This window comes from Propithecus coquereli, unplaced genomic scaffold (assembly GCF_000956105.1).
Source record: "Propithecus coquereli isolate 6110/MARCELLA unplaced genomic scaffold, Pcoq_1.0 Scaffold43, whole genome shotgun sequence".
NCBI classification, from domain to species: domain Eukaryota; kingdom Metazoa; phylum Chordata; class Mammalia; order Primates; family Indriidae; genus Propithecus; species Propithecus coquereli.
The window spans coordinates 9229396-9244542 of record NW_012150063.1 but is presented as its reverse complement, the minus strand read 5'-3'; the positions used below and the strand labels follow the sequence as shown (position 1 = coordinate 9244542).

The 15147-nt window shown below is 38.5% G+C and overlaps 1 protein-coding gene across 3 annotated transcripts in view; it reads right to left on the bottom strand.

The window, feature by feature from the left end:
* Positions 1-15147, bottom strand: part of EIF2AK2 (eukaryotic translation initiation factor 2-alpha kinase 2) — a 30552-nt gene that overhangs the window by 10572 nt on the left and 4833 nt on the right. For all 3 annotated transcript variants that reach the window (XM_012653878.1, XM_012653880.1, XM_012653879.1), the window contains exons 2-10: positions 14801-14935; positions 14338-14458; positions 10264-10412; positions 7995-8121; positions 7551-7618; positions 7301-7394; positions 6349-6383; positions 5061-5123; positions 3299-3421 (exon numbers count right to left, since the gene is read on the bottom strand). In XM_012653878.1, the coding sequence (XP_012509332.1) occupies positions 3299-3421; positions 5061-5123; positions 6349-6383; positions 7301-7394; positions 7551-7618; positions 7995-8121; positions 10264-10412; positions 14338-14458; positions 14801-14935 (915 nt within the window). The remainder of the gene's footprint in view (positions 1-3298; positions 3422-5060; positions 5124-6348; positions 6384-7300; positions 7395-7550; positions 7619-7994; positions 8122-10263; positions 10413-14337; positions 14459-14800; positions 14936-15147) is intronic.

The following is a 15147-nucleotide window of genomic DNA, read 5'->3' as shown; positions in this document are numbered from 1 at the left end:
AATTTAAAAAAATGCCAGAACTCTATGACATAAATTTGTAAAAATAAGGAAAAAAATACTGTTACCACTATAATCCTAAAACAATTCATTATTATTTTGGATTATTGCCTTTTTTAAAAAAATTTTTTTGTAGAGACAGGGTTTCACGATGTTGCCCAGGCTGGTCTCCAAATGCTGAGCTCAAACGATCCTCCTACCTTGGCCTCCCAAAGTGCTGGGATTACAAGTGTGAGCCACCAGGCCCAGCCTGGATTATTTCTTACAGTCTTTCTTCAAATACATTTTTCTATATTTGTAATTATATTTAATTTTTATCCTATTTTTCCATATAACATACTATCCTTACAGTATTCCTTGTTGTAACACAATCTATATAAACATCACTTACAAAGTTATGTTTTTTTTTTTTTTTTTGAGACAGAGTCTTGCTTTGTTGCCTGGGCTAGAGTGAGTGCTATGGCATCAGCCTAGCTCACAGCAACCTCAAACTCCTGGGCTCAAGTGATCCTCCCGCCTCAGCCTCTCGAGTAGCTGGGACTACAGGTATGCGCCACCACACCCAGCCACTTACAAAGTTTTTAAGGTAAGATTAAAAACATAAAAAAGTAGAGCAAATAGTATAATGAACCCCTACATAGCCATCACCAGATGAAACAGTTATTGACTCCCAGCTCTTATCCACTTCCTCATTTTCCTCTGAATTATTCTGATGCAACTTCTAGCATCAAATCATTTCATGTGTAAATATTTCAGTATGTAACTCTCATTTTTAATGGCAGCAAAATTACAGCCCTTGATCAGGGGAGAGAACACAACATATTTAGTCATTTCTTTATTGCTTTATTTGTTTGTCTTAATTTTTCACTGTGATTTATATCTTCTTGTATATACCCATAATTTGGATAATATTCTTAGAACAGGTTTTCAAAGAGGAAATCCTTGAGTCAAAGTGTATGCACATTTTTATGGCTCCACATTCTTATTTCCAAGTATATATTTAAATATGTTGTACCAATTCATAAGCCACTAGATATGTCCAAGATACTGCACCTTCATCAACATTATTACCATTTTTAAAAACTGCTATCTAATGGAAGGAACAACAGTCCTTCATTCCTATATATATAGGACTATTGTTCCTTCATTCATATATATATGTACACACACACACACTTTTAATTGGTGCATTTAGACCAGTCACATATATACGCACATACATACATATATAAACATACAAATACATTATTGCTATCATTATGAACAAACTGTTATCTGTTAGATTAATTAACAATAAGAAAAATAAAAGATTTTATTTTCATTTTTTCCTTTTCCAGTGCTTTTCTTTTCCTTTCTTTTCTTTTTTGATTTTTTTTTATTGTTTCAAAATATTACGGGAGTATAAACTTAGTTTTGCAGCATACAAAATTCTAGGCTGGCAGTTGTTCTGTTTAAGAAGATTGAAGATGGGGCCCCAATCTCTTCTGTCTTGTAAGGTCTCAGTCGAGAATTGTGCAGTTAGCCTGATAGGTTTTCCTTTGTAATTTACTTGATGTTTTTGCCTCACGACTTGCAGAAGTTCCTCCTTCATCTTGACTTTGGCCAGGCTGATGACTATGTGTCTTTGTGATTGGCTCTATGCAACGAATCTCCCAGGTGTTCATTGAGCTTCCTGTACCTGGATGTCTAAATCTCTAGCAAGACCAAGGAAGTTTTCCTCAATTATTCCCTCAAATAGGTTTTCCATCCCTTGTGCATTGTCTTCTTCACCCTCAGGGATGCCTATGATCCTTATATTTGGCCATTTTACTTAATCTCCTATTTCTTGTAGGCTTTGTTCATTCCTCTTAATTCTCTGCTTCTTTATTTTTGACTGACTGAATTAATTTGAAAGAGTTGTCTTCAAGCTCTGAGTTTCTTCTGCCTGGTCTAGTCTATTCTTAAAACTTTCCACTGTGTTTTCTTCATTCTTGTTAAGTAAAACAATGAAGAAGGAAAAAGCCTTGTTTTGATGCCGAGAAGGTATGAGGATCTTCCAAGTGCAAGGCATTGTCCACGGGGACAGGAAGTAGGTTTGTTTGGCTGGGATGAAGAGCACCTGGCACTCCATGCCTGCTTGTGCTTTGCTCCTGTCGTTTTCCTTAGCCCAGATTCCTTTTTCATCTCCTTCTCTAGTCTTTGAGGGATCAGTCTTTCCAGTTTATACACAGCAACAATTGTCAGAGAGCAACAAGCAAGATTGGTGAACTGGTGAAGACCTTCTTACTATGTGTTTTCCTTCCTGAAGGCATTCTGCTATCCACTGAGGGGGAGGGGGCAGATAATACATAAAAAAACATGGGAAGCAATGGGTTATAGTGGGAACACAGTGGATTGGCGTTCCGGTGTGGATGAGTTCTCCATCTCCACCTCATTACATAGTAGCATTCAAAGACAATCATCATCACTTCCTTCCCTTCCCATACATGCACCCATCCCTCGAATTAAGAGAGGGAGTCTATTTGCCCTTCCCTTGAGCTGGCTTTAGTGACTTGTTTAACTAATATAAGGTGGTAGAAGTGACATTCTGGATCTTCTAAGACTAGGTCAAAAGAAGACTTGCCACTCCCTCCTGTTCTCCTGATGACTTGTTCTAGGAAGATCCTTGAAACTCAGCCCTAAGTTGGGAAAAGCCCAGGCCACAGAATGAGGCCACGTGTGTGCTCTGATTGACAGTCACGGCTGAACTTCCAGCCCACGGCCAGCGTCAATTGCTAGCCAGCTTGGTTATCCAGCCCAGTCGAGCTTTCAGATGACTCCTGACTGCAAACACCTGGGAGACCCCATGTGAGAACTGCCAAGATGAGACAATCAACCCACAGGACCATGAGATATAACAATAAACTGCTGTTTTTAAGCCACTGCATTTTGGAGCAGTTTATTATGCAATAATAGACAATCAGGACAATTACTAACTAGCTTTTACCTTAGACAAATCAGTTTGCATCTTTGCATCTCAGTCTCCTTATCTGTAAAATAAAGAAGTGAGCCTAGAACATCTCAAAGGTCACCTTGAACCAAATGATTCTATAGCTTCAATTTTCACGACAGCCTCAAACGGATAATCAATGGCACATCCATTTTTTTACTGAAATTACTACAAAGTTCAGAGCAAGCCAAGCTCCTCTTGGCAGAATGAAATGTTTAAGGAGGACCAGAAAGAAGCAAATGATACACCAATAAAGAAGAGGGAAACATAAAAGAGAATAGTGCAAGTTCAACATACCTTCTCATTCAAAAAAATAAAACATTTACTACTTACTCGCTATTATATTTAACACGCTTAATAACGTAAGTCTTTCCATCAATTCTGTGTTTTGCTTTGAAAACTTGGCCAAATCCGCCTGTGCCAATTGGTTCTATTTCGTTAAAATCCTTGGCAAACCTTAAAGACAAATACCACTGTTATTCTGAGATGCAGTGTCCACCCTTCCCTCCTCCCCACCCTCTTTCCCTGTAATGGACTGTATAACAAACGTTATTCGCTCTTTCTAAGTAAGAAAGGTCCACTTGGCAGAAAGGTTCACAAAGGGCAGTCCTTCCCCATCCTCCTCCCATGGAGAGCCCGACATAACAGATCATCCCTGGGAGTCACAGTCAACTCCTGGCTGTTCAAGAGCCATGATAAAGAATCCTATCACAAGCACAAAATATTAGAAAGAATTGCCATATTGTGCGCCACAGCCACCACCACGCTCTTATAAGAGAAATGGGCATATGCTCTGAGCCTGCCTACGTTATTAACACCTGGTTTTCTCTTCTCCCTCACATGCCCCACATTCTGTCACTAAGGCCTGTCAATTCTACTTCCAAAACATATGTCTAGTATCTGTCTACTTTTCTCCTCCTCCAACATCTTCACCCCAGCCCACATTTGCCTCAGGCTCCTGCAGTACCTTGACTCCTGCAGTACCTGGACCTCTGACTTTCTAACCTGCCCTGCTCCCATCCATGATCCACACGGCAACCAGAGGGATGGATACTGAGTCTGATCATGGCTCTCTGTTGCCCAAACCCTCCAATAGCTCAACTTTTGCATTCAGCAAAAAATAGAAAGACCTGAAGTGGCCTGCAAGGTGCCACATGATGTGGTCCCTGCCTCCCCCTGCAGCCTCATCTCATAGCGCTGTTCCCTGCTCACTGCACTCCCAACACACTCCAAGCCTCCTGTCTGCTTCTTGAACACTCAACATCACCTTTTCCACCCTTTCCTTCCCACATGCCCTTCCTTGCACCCAGCACAGAGCCTCCCCACCGCTCTGTGCTAACTCATCCTTCAGGCCTCCCCACAAATGTGACCTCACAGGCTTGCCTCACCTCTCGCCCTAAATCCAAGGGTCCTGCTTCCATTCTCACCATGCCATTGCTTTTCTTTCAGAGCTCTGACCATAGTTTGCAAGGGCAGATTTTACATGTAATTGTTCATTCAATGTCAGTCATCCCCCCAGAACTCCACGAGAGCAGGAGTTTGTTTGTTTCTATTTGTTCCTACTATAAACCCAAGGCCCAGCACAGTGCCAATTATATATTAGATGCTTTATAAATATTTGTTGATTCTTTATTGTTTTTTAAACTTATATTCAGTGGCCCCTGTTGCAAATAGGCCTCCTTCATTTTAGATATTTCATTTAAACCCAAATACCTTTTTTTCAAGTGAAATCTGGTATGGAGCTGGAAAACAGAAAACAAATTCAGGCAGATCAATTCTGCTCCCTACAGAAGTACTTTTTAAAAAAAAAAAATCACTGGTTTGCAGGAGTATTTGCTTTCAATATTAAAAACTTGCACAGATGCCAGAGAAATGCACATAAGTGTCAGAGAGATCTATATATACCACATTCCCTTTGGATATGTCTGAATCTTACTTCTCCAAGAGATAATGATCCTTTGTAGGGCTGATTTTCCTACAACAATTCAACTGTTCAGGTGGAAACATAATTTAACCTCATAACAGGCCCTTAAGGACCTTCTGTTGAATGAACAAACATATGCTTAAACAATTCTGTTTCAGAGTTCCATCTTACCTGACGTCCATAGTATACTTGTTTCCATTTGTCTCGGGAGGACAAAATCTAGGTGCCAAATTTCTAAAAATTAAGAGTAGAATGTAAAACTCAAATAAAACTGGAATCAAATATAACTTGTTTAGAGTAGGTTTTATGTCTTGTGCTAGGCTTTTTATATTTTGAGTCAACTATTAGAATAACAGGGTAGCAAGTGTTAACCTTTTTTCTTTATAAAACTATATACTTACAGTTCTCCTCTGTCCTCTAATAATGTTTCATCCCTTTCCTGGTTCCTTTTCTCCCCTTAAAACACTCATTGTTGACTTGCCACTAGCCTCTCCTTTTCTTCCTCTGGACTCAAAACCTCAGGCAGAGCACCTCCTTGCACCCTCATTCTGGCCGTGATTCCCTACTGGGGATAAGCCATGTGCAACTGGAAGTTCAAACACCGCCTAAAACTGAACATATCCAAATTGCTATCTTCCCTCTAAGCCCTCGAGTCTTCAACTTCCTTAGCACCATCAGTGCCATGGTTCCTGACTGTGTCCCATGCCAAATAGAGCAATCTTCCACTCCTGTCTCCCGTGCCTCCTCTTCATGCTCTTACCCAGATACTGGGCTCTATCCCCTCAAGTCATGTCTACTCTTCCTTTACAGTCTCTCTCACCAACTCTCCTCATCCCTCCTCAGTGCTGCAGTAACCGCGGCTGAGGGCCTCATCCCCTCACACGCAGACCTCTCTTCTCTCCGTCCACACATCCACGCCAGGATCATCTTCTTCGACACATCTCTCCACTGTTCAGAATACACTGGTGGCTCATAACGGCTCCTGCTGCCATCTCACCCTCGTTTCTGACCATATTTACAACCTTGCTTTTCTCTTCAGTTAAAGAAACCAATTCACCAGAATTGACATAACATTTGATCTTTTTTCTTTTATCCAAGTTTATGACATTATTTTAACCCTACTTACTTGTTTGCAAAATAATGCACTTCTCTTGAAAACATCTCTCCAAGCCCACTTCCTTGTCAGCCTCATCCAAAATAATACTCTTAACTAATTACTCTCACAATACTCTCATAGCATTTTATGTCTACAGGGTAGCATGTACCTATATTCAAAGATTTCTCTACACATTTAAATTATTTGTTTGTAGATTTCAAGCTTTCTACTTCTTCTGAAATGCCACTCAAATTAGGGTGTATAATACTCTAAAATATTGAAGACATAATAAATAGGGCTAGCAGACTAAGTCTAAAATAAAACTTCAGTTCAAACTATGTTCAAATGAATAATGACACTCACCTTTTTACCTTCTTGTGACTATTTTTGAGATCATCCTATAACAAAAGAAAACAGAAAGTCATTTCAGATGATTAAATCAGTCATCTTACATTCTCTTATTGTTCTTTCTCCTGTACTTCTAGAAGGCTCTGTGACCATGTTTCTTAGTCCATCAGTATCTATACTCTCATCAAGCCCTATACCAACACTTAGTATTGTAAGTCTGAAATTTTGCCAATCTGATGGGTTTGGAATGGTATCTAATTGTTGTTTTGATTTGCATTTCCCTGATTCTTCGTAAAGTAAATCACCTTTTCATGTTTGTTTCCCATTTGAGTATCTCTTCTCTGAAATGTCTGTTCAGATACTTTACACATTTTTCTACTGAGTTACTTGTCTTTTTCTTATTGATTTGCAGTTCTTTATAAATAGAATACTTTTTTAACACTAATCATCACCATAAAAAGTATGTGATTTTTTCTTTTGAAACAGGGTCTCTCTATGTTGTCCAGGCTGGTCTTGAACTCCTGGGCTCAAGTGATCCTCCCGCCTCAGCCTCCCAAGGAGCTGGGACTACAGGCACGTGCTACCACACCCAGTTAAAACATTATATGATTTTTAAGTTTATTTTTAATTTTAAGTTTAGTTCTGATTTTTACAAACAGAACAAAACTATATTAATGAACCTTTAAATATTATCCAGCTGGTGGGAGAGAAAAGCAAGATCACAGGCATATGCTAAAATACAAGGGTAAGCAGGGAAAGATGGAAGTGAAGTATGGAAGAATTTTGCATGAGAGGAATGGGGGTTAATAAAGAAAAGAGGGAGTCAAAAGGCTACTGAATATTATCATTTAGTAAGAGTGCATGAGATAAAAATGTGAAAATTATGGTAGAATACTGGAGATCATTTTTAAATGACGAAACACAGGAAAGTAAGATTAAGTAGGAAGTTTAGAAACTAATACTATACCATAGAATATGAAGAATTGCTTAAACTGTCATCGTTATGATTTCTTATTGATGCATTTTCTGAAAAGTTAACTTCAAATGATGATTCGGAAGCACTAGAAGAAAAGGGTATAACTCTTAGTTTATCAATTCTATTTTTTATCACGAGTTTCTCCAAATCCTCCTTAAACATTAAATGTTTTCATAAAAGTTGCTCTTTCCAGGCAGCAATTTGAATGTGTTAAATATCACAATTGTTTGTCCACACGTACCATTTGCTGGTCTCAGAAGGGATGCTTCTGAAGTTACACTCAGTAGTAAAAGAACAAGAATCAGCTTTCTGAAAGAAAGAGCAGCCCTTTGTAGGCTTAAATGCAACTAAATTAATTCTCTACAGTGGCTCCCGTCTCTATGTACTATCACACTTCTGTCCCCACATTTACCAAACCTACAACCACAAATAATTACAAAATTAATACATTTTATGGATGTTTGATTTGGATTTAAAAACAACCCTGAGTTGCCAACTGAACTTTTATCCCACTGGGGCCTCATGGCTCCATGACTTATGGCTCATTGGTGTGACACACAACAGAGGAATCATTTTGCTGCACAACTACCTGGCCGCTTTGGCATTATATAAACACAGTCTAACCTCAAATCAAAGTCAGAGGGAATGTTAAAATACAAAAATTAAATCCAAAAGCAGTACATACCATATAGGGGTCTTCTGATCGTATCTGCAAATATGCAAGTTTAGCAGCCAACTGTTTTGCCTCCTGTTTAGAAGAACCTTTACCAATATCAAATTCTCTCTGCCCAATTTTGCATTTACAATGAAACCTAGGAGAAATGAGACAGTACATATCCAAATATGAAAAATATAGTAAATCGAACTTAGGATTTGAAAAAAATCACATATTAACAAAGAAGTTAACACTAATTTATTAGATAGATTTATATTTCATATCTTGTATAGTTTAAGCCTTCAGTAAGATGGAGAACCGATTTGTTTGAATAACCAGGATCAGCTGATGTCTCAGCTTGCATCTTCCAGGCAACTTCTAACTCTTTGTTGCTTTGTTGAAAGATCTGGCACAAAGGCACTAAGTGGTGATTTTTTAAAATTCCCCAGAGATCAAAAGATATGGAGGTAGGGAATAAAGAAAGAGATCCAATGAATTTTTCAGAGATGCTCAAATGGCAAAGAAAAGGCCAGCAGAGAAAGTGGGACTTCTACAGGAGAAGCTATGAGGTTACAGTGCTATGGCCTTTGCAGGAGATGAGCAAAGCATCGATTTTGCTCTAACTCCAGTATTTTCTGCCATCTGCTATGTGCACAAAAACTTAAGAAAATCCCAACAGTGTATATGCCCCACATTGAAGTCCACACTTTCCTTTTATTAGACATAAGGACATTTGTGCTTAGGCAAGACTACGTGGACGATTATATACGAGTTATTTTTAAGGGGTAAAGCAATAGACATGGCAATTTATATCATGAAATTACTATGTATTATTGCAAGATTATTCCAGTATTTGCATTTCTTTTACTTTATGTTTCAATTGGAGGTCACAGAGAGAAACACATCCAACCAGAGTAAGTCTTCCCTGGTAGGCCGTGAATTAAAGAGCTGGGCTGAGCAACTGGATCATTGCTATAGCCCCTGTTTCGTTCAGGCACCCCCAAATAGACTTCTTCTCTCTTTTAGGTATTTAATGTTAGAGTGCTTATTTCAAAGGAATCAAAAAAGCGAGCTATGGAAAAATAAAATAGTCTCTTAATTATTGAGGTGGGGTCACAGAATTCACTTCTGACTATTTCATTCCAATGAAAACTATCATATTTTTCTCTTCCTGATTCTGGCCCAAATGCCATCAAAGTAAAAAGTAAATGGCTGAGTTACTTCACAGGACAGTATACTAAATGGGACTATTTGCCACTTATTAATAGATATTTTTTCTTCTCTCTCATTTCACTGGTTAGTTGTAGTTGAGAACAATCTCCCTCATATTCATTTGCTTTCTGTTTTTTCCAGTTCCAATCTGTTCTTTCGCCTCAATGCCACACATCTTACCTCACTGGTGATGTTCCCAGTAACTCTCAAGCTCTTGTTCATCTGTCTCCCTCATCAGATCCCTCAAATCCTGGTCTCTTCAAAGTCTAGGGCTAGAAGGCATTCCTTCTGATACATGGTATTTGTCCATTTAATCAAATATGAGAGACAAACAGCTCCCTAACCAGACACCTGTGGGGAGTCATTCTGCACATGTGGCACAAAGATTGTCACACAGTTACTGCCATCGTGACCTCAGTGATGAGAAGATCTCTGTGTCCTGCAAGCAGAGGTACCCTGTATTCTCTCAGGTGTCCCACAGCTAAACCACCCAGATATACCTTAGAAATAAAGCATTACCCTAATTTGATCAATTACGATAGATGGATCTCATGGCTGCAGCAATTAAGCATTTTGATTACAAATTATAAGTCCCCATTTGCTTATGAATCATATAAAACCTTCCATACAGAAATGTACAAAAAGCAGAAATATATCTGGAAAATTAGATAAGCATGGATTTATTTATAAAAAGAAGCCCACTTTATTGCTTAGATACAAGAAAACAAGGCGGCTGGGCTTGGTGGCTCAGGCCTGTAACCCCAGCACTTTGGGAGGCCAAAGCGGGAGCATCACTTGAAGTCAGGGGTACGATACCAGCCTGAGCAAGAGTGATACCCCTCCCCTCATCTCTACCAAAAATAGAAAAAATTAGCCAGGCCTGGTCGCACATGCCTACAGTCCCAACTACTCGGGAGGCTGAGGCAGGAGGATGCTTGAGCCCAGGAGTTTGAGGTTGCTGTGAGCTAGGCTGATGCCACGTCACTCTAGCCCAAGCAACAAAGCAAGACTCTGTCTCAAAAAAAAAAAAGAAGAATTAAAAAAAACCAAACAGTAAAACAGAAGGAAAGGCTGAACTACATCTCACCTCATGGGCCCATGCTCCTCCGATTCACATTGTTCATAATTTACAGTTAGTTTTGCCTTCTGGGCAATCCTATTAATAAGGCCTATGTAATTTCCAACGGAGAATCCTTTTGAAGTATCTGTTGTTGTCGATGACAAAGGACTAACTGCCTGCAAAGAAAAACAATGTTGTTTAATATAAATGACAACAAAGATTTACCCTTTTATTTTTCTAATAAAAGTACTAAAAGAGCAACTTGAAAGACAACTTAGACGCTATGCGTTTCCCTACTATATCACCTTGAGTAAAAACATAACTATATACCTCCCTCTACCAGAAAAAAAAACCCACAAGGATAAAAATTTTAACAATAAGAAAGACATCACCCATTTTCCTTTTACAGTTTCATCAGGAAAACCAAAATTGTCCATTTTTTTTGTTTTTCCTTGCAAAATATAATAACACTTTCTAGCTTGCTGTACCCTTTCTTTTTCTTTTTTTCCTTTAAATCATTCTATGACTGGGCGGTACTCTTTCTAAATCTCAAAAAATAGGACAACAGATATTAGGGTAAAGCCATATCCTGGATTACAACCTAATGAAAAAGACGAATATAACAGCATCATTCCTGCTATTGTTATTTATACCTTCTTTTTTTCTTAATCTGACAAAATCTTGTTCAAAGTTTTTCTGTTTTATTAATCTTGTCAAAGAACTAGCTTTTGGTTTTATTGATTTCTTAATTATTTTTTTGTTTCTTTTAGATTAATTTCTGCCATTATTATTTTCTTTCTTCTGTTTTTTGAGGGGAAGATATTCCATTGTTGTTTTTTCTAACTTCTTGACTCAGTTTTCTAGCTCATTAATAGTTATGATTGATTATTTTGCTTGATTTTTTTTCAATGTTGGTTAGAAGGATGATATTTTTTTTTTTTTGAGACAGAGTCTGGCTCTGTTGCCTTGGCTAGAGTGCCGTGGCATCAGCCTAGCTCACAGCAACCTCAAACTCCTAGGCTCAAGCGATCCTCCTGCCTCAGCCTCCCAAGTAGCTGGGACTACAGGCATGGGCCACTATGCCTGGCTAATTTTTTCTATATATTTTTAGTTGTCCAACTAATTCTTTCTATTTTTAGTAGAGATGGGGTCTCACTCTTGTTCAGGCTGATCTTGAACTCCTGAGCTCAAACAATCCACCCACCTTGGCCTCTCAGAGTGCTAGGATTATAGGCGTGAGCCACTGTGCCCAGCCAGAAGGATGATATCTTGAAGTAAGTTTTTTCAGTATATTGAAAGTTCAAATTTTCCAAAATTTTCAATATGTGAGAATGGTCCTCTGTGTCTCACAGGTAAATGACTGCACTTACCATTTTACAACCACTGCTCCATTATCTCCTGGTTTTTAAGGTTGCTGTGCACAAGCATGAAACGTTTTTGTTTTTTTTTCCTGAGACAGACTCTGGCGCTGTTGCCCTGGCTAGAGTGCCGTGGCATCAGCCTAGCTCACAGCAACCTCAAATTCCTGGGGCTCGAGTGATCCTCTGCCTCAGCCTCCCAAGTGGCTAAAACTACAGGCACATGCCACCACACCCAGCTAAATTTTCTATTTTTTGTAGAGACATGGTCTTGCTCTTGCTCAGGCTGATGTCAAACTCCTGGCTTCAAGTGATCCTCCTGTCTTGGCCTCCCAAAGTGCTAGGACTATAGGCATGAGCCACCACACCTGACCACTTTTTAAAACATTTTTCCATTTTACATATTTTCCTTCTTCTTCCTAAGTGCTTGTAGCATTCTTTCTTCATCCCTGGAGCTCAGTACTTTCATAATGATCAAGGTTGATCTGAGTGGTTCTGTATTTTCCTATATCTTTGAGTTGTTTTAATCTACAGTCAAGTTTTTCTTTATTTCATAAACATTTTCTGCTGAATATCTTCATTTTATTCTTCGCTATTTACTCTGTTCTCATCTTCAGGGATACCAATCACACATATATTGGTTCTCCATTAACTACCCTCCATATACAGTTGGCTCCCCTTATCCACGGGTTCTACATCCCTGATTCAACCAAACTTGGATCAAAAATATCTGGAAAAAAAAGGATGGTTGCATCTGTACTAAACATGTACAGATGTTTTTCTTGTCATCATTCCCTAAACAATACAGTATAACAACTAATTAAATAGCATTTATATTGCATTAAGTATTATAAGTAATCTAGAAATGATTTAAAGTATAGCCATGTTCCACATGACGTTTCAGTTAACAACTGACCGCATATATGACAGTGATCCCGTAAGATTATAATGGAGCTGAAAAATTCCTATCAGCTAGTGATGTCATTGCCATCATAATGTCATAGTTCAATGCACTATTCACGTATTTGTGGTGGTGCTAGTGTAAACAAATCTACTGTGCTGCAAGTTGTGCAAAGGTATAGCACATACAATTATTAGTACACGGTACTGGATAATGATAATAAACAACTATGTTATTGGTTTACATATTTACGATACTATACTATTTATCATTATTTTAGAGTATATTCCTTCTATTTATTAAAAAAAAAAAAGTTAATTGCAAAAGAGCCTCAGGCAGGTCCTTCAGGAGCTGTTCCAGAAGGAGGTATTGTTATCATAGGAGGTGACAGCTCCATGTGTGTGTTACCCCTGAAGGCCTTCCAGTGGACAAGATGTGGAGGTGGAAGACAGTGATCTTGACGATCCTGACCCTCTGTAGGTCTAGGCTAATGTGTGTACTTGTGTCTTAGTGTTTAACAAAAAAGTTTAAAAAGTAAAAAGAAATAAAAAATTTGAAAAACAGAAAAAAGCTTACAGAATAAGGATATAAAGAAACAAAATATAATACTTTTTGCACAGCTGTACAATGTGTGTGTTAAGCTAAGTGTTATTACAAAAGAGTCAAAATGTTAACAAAATTTAACTTTTATAAAGTAATAAAGTTACAGTAAGCTAAGGTTACTTTATTATTGAAGAAAAAATGTTTTTATAAATTTAGCGTACCCCATGCGTATGGTGTTCGTAAAGTCTATAGTAGTGCACAGGAATGTCCTAGGCCGTCACATCCACTCACCACTCACTCGCTGACTCACCCAGAGCAACTTCCAGTCCTGCAAGCTCCATTCGTGGTAGGTGCCCTGTACAGGTACCATTTCTTATCTTTTATACTGCATTTTTACTGTCCTTTTCTGTATTTAGATATACAAGTATTCTACTTACCACTGTGTTACAATTGCCTGCAGTATCAGTACATTAACAAGCTGTACAGGTTTGTGGCCTAGGATCACTAGGCTATACAATATTGCCTAGATGCGTAGTAGGCTACACTATCTAGGATTGTGTAAGTGCACTCTATGATGTTTGCACAATGACAAAATTGCCTACCGACGCATTTCTCAGAACGTATCCCAGTCCATAAGCGATGCATGACTGTATAGAGGAGGATATGCATAGGTTATATGCAAATATCATGCCACTTTATACAAAGGACTTGAGCTCAGTGGATTTTGGTATCTGTGAGGGGTCCTCAAACCAATTTCCTGCAGATACTGAGGGACGATTGTACATCATTTTCCCTACAATCACTTTTACCTCTTTTTCCTTTTCTTTCTTTCTTTTCTTTTTATTTCAAAGTATTAAGGGGTTACAAATGTTTTTGGTTACATGGATCACTTTTATAATGCTTGTGTCATGGCTATAAGTATGCCCATCACCCAAATAGTGTTCACTGTACCTGTTAGGTAGGTTATTGCCCCCCCTCCTCCCTCTTCCCCATTCTTTTTCCTTTTCTACTGTACTGCCTCAGTTAGATGGAAGGGACTCTTTCCAGAACCTGTCAGCTCATTTCTCACTAAGTATTTCTCACTTTTCCATATTTGTTCAACTTTAGAGTATTTAACTGCTGCTGACACTCTAAATAAATATTATCCAGCTTTGCCCATTATTTCCTAGGTGTACCTCTCACTGAGGGTTCCATAGACACGGAGACAGGGAAAAAAGATTGAACCAAACTCTTGAATGTAAAGAAATATAAAATAGATCTGTGAGTTCCTTTTTACTAAGAAAAAAGCCAATTACTCACCTTGTTTTCTTTATTAAGTATTTCAATAGTTAATCTGGCCGCAGCATTTTTTGCTTCCTGCTTTGTTCTACCTTCAGCTTCTGGAAATTTTCTCTCATCTATTATAACTTGAAATGTAAACCTGATTACAAAGAGAATATTCACAAAATATTACACAACTTATGCACCATCTAAGGAAAGTGTTCTAATCACCACTGCCTCCTATGATGACCTTTGAGGGTTTGAACTTACGTTCAATACATAATTTAAGCAGTCACCCAAAACAGCACATCTTCTTGAAGCATTGAAAGGTTTCTATACCCCCTTTTTTCTCTGGAGTCATCTGGGTGACCACTTTATGCCAAGAGGACTCTCACAGAACTCTTTGGCAACTTTACTATAGGGCTAAAGTATTAAAAACTTAATATTGTGCCAGAGTTTCCATTTTCCTAATAGGGCCATACCCTTTTTTATAGCAACTTACCTTAGGTCATGTGCAGGTCCTGTCTTAGGCAGTTCACGATACTGAAGTGTTACATTGTTTTTCTGCCGGTATTTATTAAGTTCCTCTATGAAGAAACCTGGTGAACGATCACTGGCCATTTCTTCTTCCAGTAACCTAGAGTAGAAGAGATACTAGAATGAGTGATACTAACAGAACATATTTAATCTGATTCTTCCCAATCCAACAACAAAAAGACAACCCAGCCGGGCATGGTGGCTCACGCCTGTAATCCTAGCACTCTGGGAGACTGAGGTGGGAGGATTGCTTGAGCTCAGGAGATTGAGACCAGCCTGAGCAAGAGCGAGACTCCGCCTCTACTAAAAAAA